The sequence below is a fragment of the Amblyomma maculatum genome, chromosome 10 (assembly GCF_055883805.1).
Source record: "Amblyomma maculatum isolate TAMU_Amacu chromosome 10, ASM5588380v1, whole genome shotgun sequence".
Lineage (NCBI taxonomy): Eukaryota > Metazoa > Arthropoda > Arachnida > Ixodida > Ixodidae > Amblyomma > Amblyomma maculatum.
The window spans coordinates 174,397,767-174,418,415 of NC_139353.1; the positions used below are offsets into that span (position 1 = coordinate 174,397,767).

The window sequence follows — 20,649 nt, forward strand, 5'->3', positions numbered from 1 at the left end:
CTCAGGCACACATGTGTCAAAGAGAGCTAGGTTAGCCAGGAACTGAGACCCTTTTCTTTATATGACACCACGGAACATTGCTTTAAAAGGTTTTGGAGGGATGTCTTGCCACGGAGCTGGCTCGAGCTACCGGCTCTCTAAACCATGACGAATACGAAGTGGTCGCGGTCGTGTGTGGTGTGCTCGAGATAGCTCTGGTCTGGACAATTAAACCTCTGCCATTGTACGGTACCTCTCGACGTCTACGAATGAGCTTTGTGTGGCCTGTGGCAATATATTTTATCCGATGAAGAGACCATTGTGTAATAAGCAAGAAAGTCGAAACAATAAATCATGTTTGTTAAATTCTTAGGGAGGGGTTTATTTCCGGGAAGTATTGCACAAGATGGGATTTTCTACTACACTCGCAAGAAATTCGGTATTTATGCATAGATAATAAGGATGGAGGTCTATTTGATATTGTCACATATATTGTGGAATTGGTGTGGCCCCTAGTGGGACGACGAAGACACCGAAGCGCGATGGTGATCGCGGGCTGTTGTTGCTCCTCTCATTTAGCCGTGAAAATTGGTGCAGGTGCTAAGTCGATCTACGCCCTTTGTTCCCGATGGAAGCGACTAGCGTAGTAAGGAGAGCGCCGCGTTCAGCTTCTTTCATAGAAGCCGCCGCCTGCAAGGCGCTCCACCTGAATCGCCAGAGCACCACATTCAACCCGCTAAAAGAACGCCTGTCGCAAGTGCCACAAAAACTAACGGCCTACCTGGCGCTACATGCTCTCAGTTCGTCATCCTTTTGTCACGCATTCAAAAGTCCTTCCACGGCGACCGATTTTAAATTGTTCAAGATTGTATTGACCACCATAATCGCGTTGCTATCTACAACGACTGGAAAGACCATCGTAAATTGCTGAATTTCTGCTCCGCATTCTAGGACACTTATTAAGGCGGAAACTTGCCGTGTTGAAAAGCATCTGAAATCATATTTGCTAGTGCTTCTGTACTGTTCATATATGTTCTTTCTAATGTTCCTTGTGTGTTAAGAAGCGCTAGCAAATATGACTTTAGGACAACGCAAAGGAGTATTTTGAGAATCTTGAGCTGACCTCAGCCGATCACTTTCTGCCTGAGACTGAAAGCCCCGAGTGAAGACGAGGGCTGAACATTCTCACCCGCATCGAATCCAGAGGCTGAATGTTCGTTAAGACATCACCCGACTTTTTAGGCCCCCTGATCTGAACACCGCCGAATCCATAAATATGAGTTTCTTTTCAGCCCCCTGATCTGAACACCACTGAATCTGAAAAGGTGAGTTTCTTAAACCAAGGTGCTAAGGAGCAGCTGTCGGCGGGCCTTGTTCGTAGCCCCCCTACCGCTATGGATGAATTTGTCCGCGAAGTCACCCTCATGGAATAGGCACTGCAGTAACGGGCCGTCCAGTATGCCTGCAGTATCCAAATCTTACTCGTCAAATGTCCTAGCTTGCCACGAGATACCAACGATCATACACTCCGGGAGCTTGTGTGCCAAATTGTTCGGAATGAATAGCAATACCTCCAGATCGAGCTGCTCCCTTCACCATTTCCTACATTATATTGCCGCAATGTTATCGTACTGGCGCCGCCATGTGGCGAGCTCGGGAGACTGGCACGCGCTCGTCTTCTTCGCTCTCGGTGCTCGCCCCGCCAGTCGGTTCCGTGCCTGACATTGCCGGTGCTTTTACTTATTCCTAGTAAACCTGCTGAACCAGTTTCACTGGCTTCTGTGAGATTTTTGGTGGAGCTTCTGGGTGGATCCCATGTACGAAGAGCCTCTGGCTGCCCCCTACGCCCATCTACACACCGTGGACACGACACCTGTGCACAAGGCGAGCCGTCGCTTGAGAGGCTTAGCACCCGAGTGTGGTCCTCTTGTTTCCCCACCGCGAACCACGATGACTACAGCGGCAATTCAGTACACCACTCAGCTTCCCGTGAGTGCCCAGCAGCTAATCTGCCATACTCCACGTATGCCCACGCCGTTTCATGGCGACAAGTTCGAAGATTTTGAGGACTGGCTGACCAGCTACGACCGGGTCGCTGTGTTTAATACGTGGGACGAGGAGCGAAAATTGCACAATGTTTATTTCGCACTAGAAGACGCCGCCAAGATGTGGTTCGAAAACCATGAGGCTACCATTTCCACCTGGCAGGATTTCCGGCGGCAGCTGCTCGCAACATTCGGCAACGATACAAGAAAAGAGATGGCCGAACTCGCTCTACAGTCCCGAGCACAGCGGCCTAATGAAAGCGTCGCCATGTTTGTGGAAGAAATGACTCGCCTTTTCAACCGGGCGGATCCGTCCATGTCGGAGGCAAAGAAGGTGCGCTACCTTATGCAAGGCGTCAAGGAGCAGCTGTTCGTTGGCCTTGTACGTGACCCTCCACGTACTGTTGCTGATTTTACAAAAGAAGCAACAAGCATCGAGCGTGCCTTGAATCAGCGATTTGTACATTTTGATCGCTCTGCGAACATCGCTGCCGTAGACTTCCGCTTGCCAATGGTCGGAAACGATAGAGAAGCCCTTCGCGAACTTATCCGAAGCATCGTGCGCGAAGAGCTGCAAGAGCTGCCCTCTCTCGAACAACATCCACGTGTTGGGGGCATCTCGGATATTGTGCGCGAAGAGCTCCGCCAAGCAGTACCATCAGTACCGTCGCCCCAGCCGCCTGCGCCACAGATCATGACGTACAGCGACGTGTTGCGTACCCCTGCGCCTGAACCATTGGCGCCCTGCAACCCTGCTCCTCCCGCTCGTCCTCCACCCCAATATCCAGTTTCGACTGGTGTGCCTGAAGCGCGACCACCCGTTCGCAAAGCACACGCGTGGCGCACGCCGAACAATCTGCCTTTGTGCTTTCACTGCGGCGAAGCCGGTCACGTTCTGCGCCACTGCCCGTACCGTCGGACGGGCTTGCGCGAATTTTCCCCGGATGCCCCTCGGCCGCGCTATTGCGAACGACCTCGGGACATCGACCAATACCTCAGCGACCACGTCCCACCTGCGTCCCTCCGGCGACGCCAGTCCAGGTCACCACCGCCGAGACAGTTTTCCACCAGCCGCCGTTCTTTCCTCAGGCAGTCCCCAAGTCCGCACCGGGAAAACTGAAGACGGCGACCCTCGGGGGTAGGGCCGCCGTCGATGGACACTACGACCAACATCCTCCGCTCACCGATTCGATCACACAGACCGGACCCTTCGCTCCGACGAACAATCCGACCACTTTTCGACGATCGCCGAAGCTTTCCTCCGACACCCCCAATCGACGCACCGCACCACCAACGAGTCCGACGACCTCCCGACGATCACAGAAGCTTACCTTCGACGCCGTAATTCGACGCAACGAACGACCCGTCAGCCCGACGATCCCTGACACGCCACACTTTGTCGACGGTGAGCTGCATTCCGCCGAGATACCGATCGTCGTTGATAACAACAACACGACTGCCCTTGTAGATACCGGCGCTGATTTTTGCGTTATGAGTCATGGCCTTGCTACCATTCTGCGAAAAGTCCTGACTCCTTGGCACGGAGCCCCGATAAAGACAGCCGGAGGGCACGTGGTAACACCGCTCGGAGTGTGCACCGCTCGCGTCGAGGTTCACCACGTAACTTTCTCGTGCTGCTTTGTTGTGCTAGCAGAGTGCTCCAAGGACCTGATTCTCGGCCTTGATTTTCTTAGAGAAAACGACGCAATCATCGACCTCCGTGACTTCATGGTGACTTTCTCCACTCACCGCGCAATTTCCGACGAGTACAGACAGCACAGCGACGACTACACAGACAGGCCAATTTTCCGAGTGTGCGACGACCATGTCACTCTACCTCCACGCACCAGCTTGTTTGTTACAGTGCAGTGCGACAACCCCCCCGCCTTGCAAGGCCTCGCGGAAACGAACGTGAATTTATTGTTGAGCCTGCAAGTCTGCGTCGCTCGGGGGATCTTTGCCTTGAGAAATAAACGAACTGAACTACTTTTAACGAACTTTAATGCCGAATACCGCCATTTACCACAAGGTACAGCTATCGCTTATTTTGACGACGTCAGTGCGCCATCCGCCCATTGCGCCCTTTCGCTGGCCAACGAGAACCCTCCCGAGAGCACTGGACATACTGTTCAAACTGACGTGAACCCAGCTTTGTCTCTTACCCAGAAACGCCGCCTTCAAGCAATTCTAGACACTTACCGTGACTGTTTTGCCGTAACTTCCAAAGTGAAACAGACGTCAGTAACCAAACATCGAATTATAGTTGATCCCACCGAGCGCCCTATCCGCCAACACCCCTACCGAGTATCGCCGAAAGAAAGAGAGGCTATTCGGGCGCAAGTTGATGAAATGCTCCGCGATGATGTGATCCAGCCGTCCACAAGTCCATGGGCCTCACCAGTTGTGCTGGTCGCTAAAAAGGAAGGAGCACTCTGATTCTGCGTCGACTATAGGAGGCTTAACAAAATTACGAAAAAGGACGTCTATCCATTGCCTCGAATCGATGACTCGTTCGACCGACTTCGCCACGCCCGATACTTTTCATCGCTCGATCTACGCAGTGGGTACTGGCAGATCGAAGTCGATGAACGTGATCGAGAGAAAACCGCATTAATTACTCCTGACGGACTGTACGAATTTAAGGTGCTTCTTTTCGGTTTGTGTTCCGCTCCCGCAACCTTTCAAAGAATGATGGACACTGTCCTAGCCGGCCTGAAATGGCAGACGTGCCTCGTCTACCTTGACGACGTTGTCATTTTCTCTGCGACCTACGAAGAGCACCTCAAGCGATTGACGGCCGTGCTAAATGCCATCCGCGGGGCCGGACTCTCACTAAAACCAGAAAAATGCCACTTTGCATTCCAACAGCTCGAATTCCTGGGTCACGTCGTGAGTGCTGAGGGAATTAGCCCTGATCCAGAGAAGACGGCTGCCGTAGCTGCTTTCCCGACCCCCACTGATAAAAGTTCCGTGCGTCGGTTTTTGGGCCTCTGTGCATATTACAGGAGATTTGTGCACGACTTCTCCCGAATAGCGGAACCATTGACTCGTCTAACAAAGGACGACCAGCCTTTCATCTGGGCCGACGAGCAGCAAAGGGCCTTCGAGGAGCTTCGCAAGCGCCTTCAAACAACGCCCGTACTTGGCCACTTCGACGAGGAGGCCGACATAGAATTGCATACCGACGCCAGTAACGTTGGTCTCGGTGCAGTTCTCGTTCAGCGGCAAGAAGGCGTTGAGCGGGTGATTGCTTACGCCAGCCGCACCCTGTCTCGTTCCGAAGCGAATTATTCTACGACCGAAAAGGAGTGCCTTGCAGTTGTGTGGGCGGTAACAAAATTTCGGCCGTATTTGTATGGTCGGCCGTTTAGAGTGGTCAGCGACCACCACTCACTCTGTTGGTTAGCGAACCTTAAAGATCCTTCAGGCAGGTTAGCCCGCTGGAGTCTCCGCTTACAGGAGTTCGACGTCACTATTGTGTGCAAGTCCGGCAAGAAACACAGTGACGCTGACTGCCTATCCCGAGACCCTATCCCGTGTTCTTCAAGTGAAACAGATGACTCCGTCTTTCTCGGCGCTCTCTCGACGCCAGATCTCGCTCAACAGCAGCGAGACGACATCGAACTGCGGCCCCTCATTGATTACCTCGAAGGAACCGCCTCATCGCCGCCTCGACTTTTCACGCGTGGCCTGTCGTCGTTCTGCTTGCGTGACGGCGTCCTCTACAAGAAAAACTACGCTTCCACAGACATTCAGTATCTGCTGGTTGTCCCAACGCCGCTCCGTACCGACGTTTTGCAGGCATGCCACGACGAGCTTTCTGCCGGACATCTCGGTTTTTCGCGCACCTTGGCACGAGTTCGACAAAGGTACTACTGGCACAAGCTTGCCGCTATTGTTCAGCGCTATGTTAGGACGTGCCGTGATTGCCAACGTCGGAAGATACCACCTGTCAAGCCGGCCGGCCTGCTGCAGCCTATTGTTCCTCCGCGAGTACCTTTTCACCAAGTCGGTGTGGACCTGCTCGGGCCATTTCCTGCTTCATCATTGGGCAACAGGTACATTATAGTTGCCACAGATTATCTGACCCGCTATTGTGAGACGAAAGCTCTTCCCAGCGGTACGTCTACTGATATTGCGAACTTTTTCATCTTTAATCTGGTACTTCGTCACGGTGCCCCTGCGATCGTTTTAACTGACAGGGGCACGGCATTTACTTCAGCTCTAACCCAGGAAGTGATGCGGCTCAGTGGCACTGTCATCGCAGAACAACAGCTTACCACCCTCAGACGAATGGCCTTACTGAGCGACTCAATAAGACGATCGCCGATATGCTTTCTATGTACGTCGACGAAGATCATAAGAACTGGGACCAGATACTACCATATGCAACATTTGCGTATAACACCGCAGTCCAGGAAACGACCCGCTTTGCACCGTTTCGTTTGGTGTACGGTCGCGAAGCTGTCACCATGCTGGATGCAATGCTACTGCCAGATGTTGCCCACCCATCGATTGCCGGTGCCGACCAATTCGTCCAGCATGCCGAGGCCGCTCGCCAGCTGGCTAGACTGAGAGTCCGGACACAGCAAGTTGAAGATGCTCGATGGTATAACCTTCGTCACAGGGAGGTAATTTACAACCCTGGCGATCAGGTTTGGGTGTGGGCACCTGTTCGCCAGCGGGGTCGCTCCGAGAAGCTTCTGCGCTGCTACTTCGGCCCGTACGAAGTACAACGCAAAATCAGCGACGTCACCTACGAAGTGACCCCGCAAGGAACTGTTCGCTCATCCCGACGGCAAGCACAATCGGAAGTCGTACATGTCGCCAGGATGAAGCCCTTCTACTCCCGCTAGGTCAAGCTACATGTGTTTTTTTTTGCTTCCTTTAACTACTTGATGTGAACGCGCATCCTCGCCGACTACGGTTATCCTCGACCTCGCCACTCGGCATCGGGACGATGCCTTTTCCACCGGGAGGGGCAATGCCGCAATGTTATCGTACTGGCGCCGCCATGTGGCGAGCTCGGGAGACTGGCATGCGCTCGTCTTCTTCGCTCTCGGTGCTCGCCCCGCCAGTCGGTTCCGTGCCTGACATTGCCGGTGCTTTTACTTAGTCCTAGTAAACCTGCTGAACCAGTTTCACTGGCTTCTGTGACAATATGCAATGAGGTACATAAAATAACGCAGTAACTCGTACAACCGTCTGCCAATCCTCCAAGCCTATAATCTGCAGAGCCCGGGCCATGCCAACAGCGCTTCTAGTCTTCTATACCCAGTGACCAAGCCTGGCAGGAGAGATCGAAAACAGCCGTTTGGCGGACCTCTCACAGACGCAGTACTCTTGCTATCAATGTGGAAGGCAAGGCCATCTGTGTTGCAACTGATCTTACCGTCAGGTGGGCATGCAAGGTTTCATGCCTGACGAAGTTCGTCCTCGTTATGGCGCACGACCGCATGGAACTGAAGATTACATCTCTGGCCGTCCCTTTTCCCCTGCTTAACCTAGCCGTCAGTTCCAGTCGCCTTCTCGCAGTTTTTCAACGAACCGTCGTATGTCCTCATAGCTTACCAGACGCAGGTCTCCCAATCTGCGTCGGTGAATCTGAAAGCAGTGACATCCGGAGTTACGAAAACTTTTGATCGTACTTCCTAATATTCTACACAGACATGCTGTGTTGCCGCTGCCCGCTATGCACGTGCATTGACGATAACAGAATGGTTTACGCCGACCTACCATGCAGTGCGTGCTGACGGCCATTCGGTGAGTCTTTCGTGGACCCAACCACCGAATTCTTCTCGTGGAATGGAAAATAGTGATGAAACTGTAGCGCGGACCAAAGGTTCATGCGGCAAATGTTGATTCAGTCACGATGCTTGGAAAGTTTACTGATCGAGCTGAAATCCGCGAGGCTGTTTTTTCGGCATGCTTCTGACCCTTCTGAATTCCATCGCTGACTGTTTTGCTCTCATCCGAAGAAGATGAGACGGCAGTTGTCAAGCAGCAAATTATTACGAAAGATACCAACAAACCAGTAAGGCAGCACCCCTACCTAGCGTCTTCAATGGAACGAGATGCGATTCGTCATCAGGTACAGCAGGTGCTTCATGATGGTGTTATAAAGCCCTCAACATGTCCTTAGGCATCTTCCGTTCGGTTGACACTTCAAAATTTTGCATCGACGACAGTAAGCTAAAAACCTTACGAATAACGATGGTCACCACCTTTCCCGAAATGATGGTTCTTTGGTTAGTTTTCTCCATGCACTATATGCTTCGTGTGTGGGTGTGAGAAACAGTTATTGGCAAATTACAGTCGAGGAGCGCGATCGTGAAAAACCACCTTTATAAACCCAGATGACTTATATAAATTTAGCGTGCTCCCATTAGGCCTCTGTTCCGCTCCGACCACATTCAGAAGGATGGATATGTACCCTGGCTTCAAGCGGCGATCTTGCCTTGTTTACATTGATGATGTATTGTTTTTCTGATAAGTTTTCGTAACATCTCAACCACATTTATGCAGTCCTCAATACCATTATTTCTGCTGGCATGTGCTTTTAACCAGATAATGGTTACTTCGATTTCGACGAGCTCAAAGTTCTAAGCGACCTGGTCTGCTCCGATGGCTTCCGCCCTGACACTGAGACGACCACAATGGGGCTGTTTCTGACACCACCGACAAGTAATCCGTGTGTCTATTTTCGGCCTGTGAGGATACTCGCGGCGTTTTCTCGCCGATATTTCTAAACTCTGTGGGAAGGAATACATCACAAGCTCTCTCTTGCACTTCCCCTCCTGGGAGAAGAGTACGGCCTCTCCTATCAAGATCACGTGGCCAGCCTCCTCCTCCCTCTGTTGTCTGTTCTGGCGGCAGCGCGCGCTTGGTTGGCTGGGTGTGCCGTTTCTGGCAGACGGGAGTGAGTGAGTGAGTGAGTGAGTGAGTGAGTGAGTGAGTGAGTGAGTGAGTGAGTGAGTGAGTGAGTGAGTGAGGGAGTGAGTGAGTGAGTGAGTGAGTGCGCGTGTGTGTTCTCCGAGTCCGAGGAGCCGTGCGGACCGGACGAGCGAAGAGAGTGGACGCGTCCACAATGCCAGACGGACTGATGAGGTGAAACCTGCTGTTGCTTTATCGCGCGCGCAGCCGAGGAAGATTAATAAATATTAACCATCTGGTCCGCGGTGTACGTGTTCTTTATTTGGGCCACCAGTGTGGTTTGAGCTAGAGGAGCGGCGTTTCGCTCTGAGAGCGGAGCCGCAGCCCTGTAGAGAACCCCACAAATCCTAGAGCCCTTAACTTTCTCACCAAGGATGCTGCTCGTTTTGTCCGGGGCCATGAGCCGCCTTACCTAGGAGAACGTTTCTTTTGTCTAGGGCAAAGAACGACAAGATGCAATCGCTGACCATCAAACATGTCTCCTGGCGTCACAAATACTAGGCCACTTCAACGAGAATGCTGCTACGGTAGTCCACACAGGCAGGAGCAATGGTTCACTTTGCGCCTTACTAGTACAGTGGGAGGACAGCAACGAGCGCGTAAGCGCCTGCACCAGCCTTACACCCTTTCGGTTCGAAAAGAAATAGTCAAACGAAGAATGTCTCGCGGTGGTGTGAGTGCTCGCTAAAATCAGACCGTGCTTTTCGGAAGATTGCTCAGGGTAGTCAGTGCGCATCATTTCGTGTGCTGGTTGGCGAACATCAAGCACTCTTCTGGACGCCTTGCACGGTGGAGTTCGTAGCTTCAAGAGCTCGACGTTACTGTGGCATATACGTCTGGCCAAATGTACAATTACCGGCAGCCTCTAGATTTCACCCCCACCACTCGACATGGATGACGCTGATGTTTACGATGATGCTTCTTTGGAGCAGTCACGTCAATCCTTACTTGAATGCAGAGTGGGGACCCTAAGCTTTTTCCGCTAATTGATTATTTTTAAGGCCACATGTCACTGACACCTCGCTGTTTCTCGTGTGGGCTGGTATCGTTTTCCTTACGGAACAAGGCTTTTTACGAACCGCATTAAAAGCCTCTCAGCCAATGTATCTTTTAGGCATTAGTATTGTTCTTTGCGCCCATTTTCTGCGCACTTGTTACAATGAGCCTTCATCTGAACATATTTATTTCAGTCGTTCACTGGCATAAATACGTCAGAAATATCACCGGTACGATATCGCGGCCACAGTGAGGCCGTATGTGAATCATCTCATGCCTGCCAAGCCATAAGCCACCTTTCTCAAGCGTGCCGGTCTGCTACAACCTGTCCGTCCACGGAAATCTATATTTCATCAATTTGGGATTGATATATTGGGGCCGTTTCCTTGCCATCTGAAGGACACTGGTGGATTTTTCTTGTAGCTGGGTATTTAACTTGATATTGCGAAAGAAAAGCCCCTCCCCCCCCCCCCTTCCCCGTTGTGGTACTGCATTCGAAATCGGGCATTTTGTATAGAAACTATAATGCTTCGCCATGACGTGCCAGTTATCACAGCCACAGAAGCGCATTTGTAGTACAACTATTGCAGGAAGTAATGCGGCTGAATTGCTGATCCCCACACAGACTAACTTAACGCCTTCCCCTTCGGCCTCCTTCCCTTATAGCTGCTGCCGAGAGGGTGGGGATGAGGGGACTTGCGTAGCGCGCCAGGTGGTCATTTCTTCCCCCTTCTCGATAACCTTTGATGGAGCCTTTGCGTCATGGGAGAGACGGCGCCACGACGCCTAAGTGCGGATGCTGCTACGAGACTGAGGAAGAATATTGGGAGTTCGCAGTAAACAGCTTGTCTCGCTGGCTGGGCATCGGTGTGTCGTTCTTCCCCGTTACGGATGTTGCTGAGGTAGCGGCATAGTGTATGGCTCTGAGAGCGAAGCCCGAGCTTCATGAGGGCCCTCCAAACCCTTTAATCGCCTTAAGAAGAGCGTTTTAAAGTGCCACTTTTTTTGCTGCCTGTACACTGCCTGTTCCTTTGTCACCTTAAAGGGCGCAGCTCTTTCGAGCCTGTTCCTGTTTAGCGGCATCGCCATTGTCACTCATAACCAAGTTTTTAACAAAATAAATTAATCATTACAAAAATCTTCTATATACAGGAAATCGAACCTCTATCTCAAGGATCGCAAGCCTAGCGCTTTAACCAATTGCGCCACACGAGATCGTGAAACACACATAAAATTTTCCTAATTTTTCTACCTTGAAGATCATAGTAGCCATGACAATGACGCTGCAATTAGTGATAATGCTAATGATGACAATAGCAATATTAATGACGCTGCATTAAGTTGATAAGGGTAATGATAGCAAACGTGTTGCACCGTTGGCACCACCAACACGTAGGCTTTCACCTCCCTGCAGTGTATATTCACAGTGCTCTCGCAATTTTGAGCGAAGCTCTTTGGCGCCCCTTTCTGCGTTTCGCAGCGCCGCCATTGTCTCTCGTAGGCAGCTCCGTAGCCAACTAAGAATGGTACCAGAGAGCGTCAAGGAAAGGCGTGCATGGCTTTGTCGGTGCTGTAAAAGAGGAAGCAGTAACTAGTAACGTAATCGCCGATGTCGCCATTATCAGTCGTAGCCAGCTCCTCATCCAGAAACGAATGGTACCATAGAATAGAGTGTCAAATAAAGGGGTGCAGGTGACAAAATGGTTGGTGTGGTTACGTAAAATGAGAGGCAATAACAATAGTAATTGGTTCACAGAAAAGGAAGTGCGCAATGTCCGTCAGACCAGTTGTGAGGACACCTTACTACGCCGTAAATAATGGAAGCGGGGAGTGAAAGTGGAAAGAGTTAAAGGGGTGCATAGTGGAGGGCTGCGCAGTGTTTTCGATCACCTGAAGATCTTTAACGTGCACTTAAATCGCACAGCGCACAGACGGCTCTTCGATTCACCTCCATCGAAACTTTACTGGTTGACAGTGGTTTGCTTGCAGGGTAAGGATTAATTCTTGAAAATCTTCCCATAACTGCCTACGCTTGGAATCTTGCCTATTATATCACTACTCTTTGTGGCAGGCGTTGAAGTCTTCTACAGTTAGCAGGGGGTTGGCTCCGGCTGTCATCATTGCTTTGCGGAATAATGTCTTGAACCCAACTTTTCGCTGCTGAGGTGAGCTATATATATTTATGACGGAAATGCTAGGGTCCTTCTTCCTGCCCATGATGATTTCAATGAAAACCGCCTCATTGTAGCGAGAACTTATTTCTTGTTCGGTCACCGCTAAATTCTTTTTGACGAATGCATTTACCCGGGAGTTTTCTCCCCGGGCACTAGCAAACGCTTGATATCCTGATAATTTGCTCACTCCTATGCCAATTTCCTGCAGGGCTATGGGTAGAGGTTTTTCTACTGTTCTATCGAAATGTTGTTGCACTAACGCTCGCTTGCACGGGAACCCTTATAAGTTCCAACTGCCATAAAGTCAAATTATTATTTGTTGTATTTTGCCCATTTTGAAATTGATCAAGTATCCATTCTCTAGCTGTTTGCCTTTCTGCCTTAGAAGCAAGAGCCGCATTTATATGTTTAGATTGTTCCTGAATTTAGTTTAGGGCGGCTGTAATGGTTGTCATGCCTCTCTCGATCCTCTGAAGTCAGGGACCGTATTTGGCGTCTATTCTACGTTCTAATACCGCCAGGCAATCTGCTTCTCCAGTTCCGAGGGCGCAACATCGTGGACGTCTTCACTGTCGACACTACAGACAACGTGGATGATGATCCCCACCCTTCGGAATTCTAACTTGGTGAGCTGTCACCACATTACGTTTCTGTGGCGTTGGAATCGGACTTTGAAATCAAGAGCTCGGAAACCTAACACGAGAGCGGCAAGAATAAAAGAGATACTCCATCAAATGGTCGTCACAGGAAAGCAAGCCAGTCAGCAAATGAAAAAAAAACGTTGCCGCGAAAAAGTAACGAAGAGGACGTTTGATATTGACGTTCCATGGACATGTTCTGTTCCCAATGCACCACTTGAAGTAAGGACTCCGTTTCTATACTTAAGAGAGTTCTTTGATCGTCAAACGTGTAAAAACTTGGCAGAACAGACAAGTTGGTACTCTGTCCAGAAAAGCGTTAAATATATCAACATCGATGGGGATGAGATGGAGCAGTTTGCAGGCATACGTTTTGTATTGAGGCTGATCCCATTGACCCAATACCATTTATATTCACCAGAGAAGCTTCGGTTCTCTCCGGTTTCTAACACCATGTCCAGTTTTTGAGACGTTATTTTCACGTCGCCGACAGAACAAATTTATTGCCAAGAGACGACCCTAATTTTGACATTCTTTTCAAGTTGCGACCATTATTGGATGCCCTACCGGAAAAATGCCTGGCGGTTCCTCCTGAGGAAGCAGAGAGCGTGGATGAACAAATTTTTTCGTTCAAAGAAAGGTCAATCTTGCGCCAGTACATGAAGAGCAAAACTCAGAAGTGGGGTGTCAAAATTTTTGTTTGGGCCGGAATTTCGGGGATTGTGGACCAATTTGCAGTGTACAAGGGTGCGTACACGCTCAGCAAAAGCAACGACAATTTAGGCTTTTCGGGAATGTTGTCATGGCACTGTTCGAAGTCTTATCAAATCACCACAACTTCAAGGTAACCTTTGGCAACTGGTTCTACTCAATTGAGCTGATCGAGGCACTCAAGAAAAAAGCAGTCTCGTGTAGTACAATTCACAGCAATCCTATGAAAGGTTTTGCACTGAACAGCGAGAAGAACCTTCCTAAGAAAAGAATAGGCGCTTTTGATCGTCGTGTGGAAAGCACAGATGACGTCGTAGCTCTGCGATGGCTTGACAATAAATCTGTTCAACTCGCATCATCATATGTGGGAGTTGAGCCACGATCCTAATTTTGCAAATGGTGGAGTGCTTCAGACGAAAAACACTTGTTGGTTGGTCGAGCAGCAATCGTGAAGACAGAAACAAACAATGGCAGGTGTAGCCCTGGCAGACCAGCTAATTAACTACTACCGGACCCCAATAAGGCTCAACAAGTGAAACCTTACAGCAGTGAACTTGTGGGTTTTCTACAGGAGGCATCCAGATCAGCTTCAGATTTCAAAGCAGCTTCGGTTGTCTGATTTTGTCTTAGATGTGTCTGACGCGATGCGGAAGTCAGGAATGGTTTCAAAATGAAAAAGAAACCGGACAGTAACAAGTCGAAACCCACCCATTAAAAAATGTGGTTGACCAGCTAACCCACCCGCCGCAGCTGGCACAAGGTAGGACCAGGTGGGTCACTCGCCACACAGTTTGAAGACATAAAGAAATGCTGCAAGCTCTGTGTTTCTTCCTACACAAAGTGTATCTGTAAAAAGTAAAAAAGGCGTGGTAAGGCTCTACCTCAGCAACACCAAGAAATGATTCGTGGAATTCTAAACAGATAGAGGCGGTAGAAAGTCACTGTAGCTGACCGATGACTCCGGGGAGAATCATACTAGTAATTGCCTGATATCCGGCACTAGGTCAAGTTAGGATTTTTATTTCCAGCCTGAAACAGTTTCTTGTGATGTGAACATTTCGCCCTAAAAGGGCGATTTTATAGGCAGAATCTCCGTGTGCAACGCATAGAAGAAAGTCTTCTTACATGGCTGGAGCGGCATATTTCGTGCTGTTTTGAGTTCATCATGTCCTGCTAAACCAGATTACACAGAACGGAAGATGGGTGGAGGAAAGGGCAGATAAAATAAATCTTCCTATATACTCCTCCACGATACAGAAAGCAGGAACTCTGGGGAGAAACGAAGAAGTAGGAATCGAAGAGACAAATACACGCCATACATTACATAAGCACGGACAATCAGAAACATTAGAAGACGGTAAATATTCGGTAAAACATGAACTAGAATAATCTGCAAATATGCAAGTACTATCGCCTAAGAAGCGTTACGCAAAATTATGAAACGCGAAACCATCGAGCAAAGTAGAGTTCTGGGCTAGTTGTTAATACATGATAAGTGGGAGACTTAGCGCGGAACAAACAAGGACAAGAGAGGCACACAGGACGAGCGCTAACTTACAACTAAAAATTGGAAGGGAAAATGTACGAACACGAAGAAAAATATGTGCGCATGCTCTATAAAGCCCTGATTTTGCATGACTGGAAAGATAATTCAAGATAATCTAGGGCCACCCAAAGGCAGATAAAACAGAAGAAATAGAGAAGAAATACCGGAAGCATACAAAAAAACTTACACAGCATTTAAAAACAATGCTTCCTTTTTCAACAGAATAACTGACTTTTCACTGACACACTGAACCGATAAGTGTGTCAGTGAAACGTCGGTTATTCTGTTGAAAAAGGAAGCATTGCGAAACCATCTACCGGGTATACAGAGGGACCAGATCAAGGCAACTCGAGCTTACAGGCCAGAAAATGTTATCACGCCTCATTGATTCAAAACATGAATCCCACACAATAGTAGCAAATGTTCTGTGGAAATTCTGGATACAAAGCTTTGCGCAGTGAATTATTTGCAGTACATACGAACGTTTACCGGCTTGAAACAAGAATACAGGCGATGGCACTGCCAGAAAGCGAGACTGTGAGGGACAAAATGTCAGAACGTAGCGCTGAAGAGTCAGCACGCGGTCTTTCCAGTAACGTGCACTATTCTTATAAATCAAAGGGACTCCAAATTACTTGGGTGACGATGTCCGTGCCACACCAGCACATTCAATAGGCATCGATACCCACATTCCAAACCAGATACCGTAACTCTTAGATCGGTTGATCCATGTAACTGACACTGAAGCGAAGTCTTCCATTAAACAAATAACCTCATCAGTGCTTGGTTTTTCAGCGCAAAAAAGTCGAGGTCATCTGCATAAGTTAAAACCTTCAATTCGTGAACCATAATATGAAAACCATTAACAACTGAGCTCTTTATGACAATTATGCAAGGCGGCTCCAAGTATAGAGGGAATAAGAGCGGGGACAGTGGGCATCCTTGTTTGACAGAGGACGCGATGGGGACAGGTTGTCATAGAGCGCCATTTACAAATTATCCGTGTTGAACATTCTTTGTAAAAAGTCGTGTACCAGTGGAAGTGGAGGCGTGCATTTACCGCCGACGATCGCCGCGGTCTGTGACCCAGAATCTTGATTTATATCAGCTTGCGTCCATCTAGACGCTCCAGCGTATGACGAAGAGACGGTCTTTCCGCACTGTATATGAGGCAATCACAATGAATAAGGGCTATACTCTCGTCGTACCCGCAGGTTGCCCAAGCAGGGCTATTAGCCATGCTTCTAACAAACACCAATCCACCAACATCAAAGTTACTTCGTGTCGTTGTAGGCTGAGTGGGAGCCAGATATTCAGATCTTGGTCCAGGGATTTCGCGCTGGAGTTCGCAAACCAGACTTTCGCAAGGCAAGCGTTAGCTTTCGCGTAAGTGCGCGAAGCCTGCCCGCTGCTTGCGCTCCAGAAATGGGGATCACCACACAATCGCCGCCTTGGTAGGCATTTCGCGCAGCCTCGTCCTCGCAACGATTGCCCGCTATGCCTCTGTGTCCTCGAAGCCATTGGCAGATGCTGTCGTGCCCTTTATTGGTGGCATAGTGAAGTTCTCGTATTTGCGCGAAGAGTTGCTCATGGGGTCTATTGCGTAGAGGCGTTCACTGGAAAATTCCCGCCATCGTACAGCACTGCCGCAACAGTTGGAGCGAGCCACTGCCCGATTCAAAGCCGTATACATTCATCTATCGTCTTCAAAGCATATAGATTTGAGTGCTATCGCGTGGAACGCTTCAAAGCGAAGCTTAAGCATCGTGAAATATTTTGTTCGTGCAAAAAACAATACACTTCACGCCGATACATATGGGGCGACAGAGCGCTCCTCTGCTCTATCCAACGTGTGTAAATGATCTTTAAAGTTTCTTACGCGCAAAACAAGACTGCCAGCAGGGAGCAATGTAAACTTTCTCAGCAAAATATCTCTAACGTCTTGCTTCGAAAAGAATACGGATGCGTTAAACACATTTTGTTCAAGCTTGGTGTGCATTTTGCATGCTTCGCATGTGAATTTAGAATAACACTAAGAATTATGCCCTTTTTAATAACTGCGATCACGTTAGTATAGGCGAAATTTAAAGGGATTACATGAACTAAGAAATTGTAGACCATACGGGAATTACATATATATGTAGGCTGTCGTGACGGCTCCGGACATGAACACTACTAACTACGATGCTAAATTTCTTAGTTAAGAAATTTTATCCCTTATTAGCAGCAGAAAGCAGCTTATTAGTCCGCAGAAATCAAGAATTGCGATTGGGGCGTTAGTATATGTGAATAACATATACATATAATACTGGTGGTCCAAATCTAAAAACCTGACGAACGCATGTATCTATAAAAACAGCAACATCTTATAGATAAAAACAGGTTTCCTTTCTGATATCTGGCTTAAAGCCAAGGTTTGCTGCGGATGTCCATATTCTCTATTTTAGCTAACCGAATAGTGTGAATAGCTGAGTCAAATTCTCTGTTGCATCAACAAATCTTCCTCCAGCTCAGGTTCTTTTAACACTATCGTTGAGAATACCTTCTAATAAATTGCTAGAAAAGAAACATACCAAATACACTTTTCGTTAAAATCGCTGACGGGTACTGTGAATCCTTGTCTCCGAAAAGTAAAACGCCTTTGCTCCTCCGACATGTAACCTGGATAGATGGCATGATATTCAGTATGATCAAATGCTCTCCCAGCGATGCGAAGACAGCCTTGCAAGGTGTAGTAGATTTTTCATTCGCTCTTTCTTCGCGAGTAGAGAAATCTAAGAAGAATACGTCAAGGCCCAGAAGCCTAGCTTGGGCATGGATAATGTGTATATGTGCATCTTGGAATTTCCGCTTACGTCATGACTTTCAAAAACAGTAACAGTAGGGTCATGCTATTTTAATCTATTTGTGTCTTCTAAACAACGTCAAACGGTAGCTGCTACATCGATATTCAGGAGCTTTTTATTCTCTTTTTTTATGAGCAGACAGATGTAAGAAAAAGAATGCTTCGAACCCCTTAAGCGTAGCTTGGTCAGCAATTATGTGTTAATGGGCGTCTTAGAAGTGCTACGTACGTCATGTATTTCAAAAGCAGCAATGGAGTGCTCACACTAATTTATTCCAATTTTCCTTTTTTTCTTAACGTCAAAACAAAGCTACATCGATAACGAGGAGCAGCATTCCAGCCGATTCCCTGCGTTAGGGAACGCCTGTTTCATGGCAAAGAGAAGGCGCAGAATGTTTGCAGCTGTATAACACAACTACGAACATTGCCTTTGAACATGGTATGACACAGAAGTGAGTGGTGTAAGCAAAACGCGGCTCCTAATGGAGTCAGTCAACCGACGTCCTCACTTAAATGCCTAGTGTTCTGCACTGAGAAGTTCATTGTTCGGTAGACATTCTACATCTAGACTTTATCAATTGTGAAATAAAATATTGACAAGAAAACGCCCGAAAAAGAACTACTCCTTGTCGCTTGTACAACTGTTGGGAATTCTTAGGTTGCGCCGGGATTCCTTAGCGCCGATTGTAAGCTTTACAATTTTTAAAGATAATGAATAATACATTTTCTAGAGCATGTTTAGGAAGCTTGAGAGGAAAGACGGAGCAAGAAGCAATTAGTAATTACTTTCAGCGTGAGAGGAGATTATAACTGACGAGCATAAAATACTAGACAAAAGCATCTCCTCTTCTGAGGGGAATAAAAGTGAGAAAATAGAACTCGAGGTAAAATGTTACACTTGAAGTCACTCTGAGAGCAACTAAACGCCCTAACTGAATTCCTTTTAGGGCCAACCTTTTCGGATAGCTCCTTCGGATAGCACAAGCTCAAAATAATGCAGTAGAATCAAAAAGTGCTATTCCTTCGATGAATAATTTATATAATTATGTGCTTTTGTATTGTAAACATAAAACCATTATATTAAAAAAATATATTGTAGCTGCAGCTTCACAAAGAGCATGCGCGCACCGCCACGTCGATATGGGCTAGTGGCGCAGGAAAATGTCTGCCCACATTGCACGCGCAGGGCATGATAGTATATTCTGCCAAGAACGCCAGTGAACTTTGGTGCGCTCAACGAAACGCTGGGTGTGTTAAATGCAACGCTCGCAAAGATTTTTTTATAAATAAGTTTACAATGTACAAGCAAAAACATGCAAATGTCGAGCTGGTCAGATGGAGATGTCCCCTATTCCGTGGTGTCTACACAAAAGTATAAGGCACCCTCCTTTCACTAAAGCTACAACTTCCAGAAAAATTATGCTGCTCTACCGCAGTGGGGCAGCAGTTAAGATGCCCGACTATTTTGCCAGACTACCCGGTTTCGATGCCGACAGCCGGCGACTGCGTTTCGATGGAGGCGAAGTGAAGAGGCGTCCGTGTGCTATGGGATGTCATAGCATATTAAGCATCCACAGGTGGACAAAATTGCTTGATAACCAATAACTTAAATATCTAATCAAGCCTAACCGCTTTGGCACCCGCCTTCCTGACTTACCTTACGGCATGGTGCAGTTGGCACATAAACAAGTGTGACGGATACCGCACTTTTATCTTCCTGTGAACCAATAAAAAAAGAATTGAAAAAAAAAAACGGCCATTTAATATTCGGCGTTTCAGAGGTTTTCACTGCAATACGCACACCATTCGCTCTATTACTAGGTTCAAGTATGCGTAAACTCCCATAATTAATATTACGTATAGCACACATATATATATATATGCGTTAGTCAAACAGAGAAACACTTCAAGAGCATGCAGTCTATGAAATACTGCGCCATTATAATAAGTAGTCATCCACAGGTTCTGTGACCACGACCATGTTACCCTATAATGACCATGTTACGCTGTACTATTAGCTTTAAAGTGCTAGAAGGTAGAGCTGCGGTAACTGCGCTAGTAACCGGTAACTGCATGTTCTGATTACAGACACAAGTTTATTTTTGAAACTACAAAAAGCATCTGAAAGCTATACCACAATAATATGACCTATACAACCGGTACTCAATTATGGGAATTCACAAAATTCTGCAGAGCGAAAACTAAGGTTGGAACGACAGACTGAAACATTTTGCTGCAAAATTAGATTTTGAGACATTATCAACAGGGAAGTTCCTGCTGCGGTTCACCTTGCATGAAAAAAAGAATCCTTTCGTCAGGCTCCATTCTGCAGCAATGACATGAGGCGCGACGTGCTCCTCTAAATAGACAGTCACAAAATGACATCGATTATCACGTGAGACGGAACCATACGACCCCGTCATAGTTCATCGCTTTAAACATTCAGGTTGATTTTTGTTACCATGCAGTGCAACACCATACCGACACCAAAACTATTGCCTGCTTTGTTCTCTTGCTCATTTAAAGGCCATATTCATTTGCATAAAGACTATGGAATTCAGTTTTGGAGGAGTTCAGCTCACGAAGATGTCGGCTTTTTTATTTCAATGACAACCGTATTTAAATACTGAACTTTTTCTGTAGAGCTGAGGTGAAGACAAAAGAACAAGCCTACACTTGTTTCTGGGTAAAGGGAGACGAGATATCCGCGAAGAAAAATGAATCTGCATTCCTCACTGGGATCAACAAACTCGAAAAGTTTTATAGCTTTGTGAGTAAAGTC

The 20,649-nt window shown here is 47.8% G+C and overlaps 1 protein-coding gene across 4 annotated transcripts in view; it reads right to left on the minus strand.

The window, feature by feature from the left end:
- LOC146177965 (uncharacterized) overlaps positions 1-20,335 on the minus strand; it is a 122,271-nt gene extending 101,936 nt beyond the window's left edge. The window contains exons 1-3 of one of the 4 annotated variants that reach the window (XR_014701120.1): positions 20,156-20,332; positions 19,525-19,584; positions 17,596-17,683 (exon numbers count right to left, since the gene is read on the minus strand). Coding sequence is in view for 3 of the 4 variants with exons in the window: in XM_084580680.1 (XP_084436806.1) it covers positions 17,596-17,683; positions 19,525-19,584; positions 20,156-20,290 (283 nt within the window). In the remaining variant the exon portion in view is untranslated. Of the gene's footprint in view, positions 1-17,595; positions 17,684-19,524; positions 19,585-20,155 lie in introns of all 4 variants that reach the window. The other 3 variants (XM_084580680.1, XM_084580682.1, XM_084580681.1) reach the window with 3 other exon arrangements.
- Between the last annotated feature and the right edge of the window lie 314 nt (positions 20,336-20,649).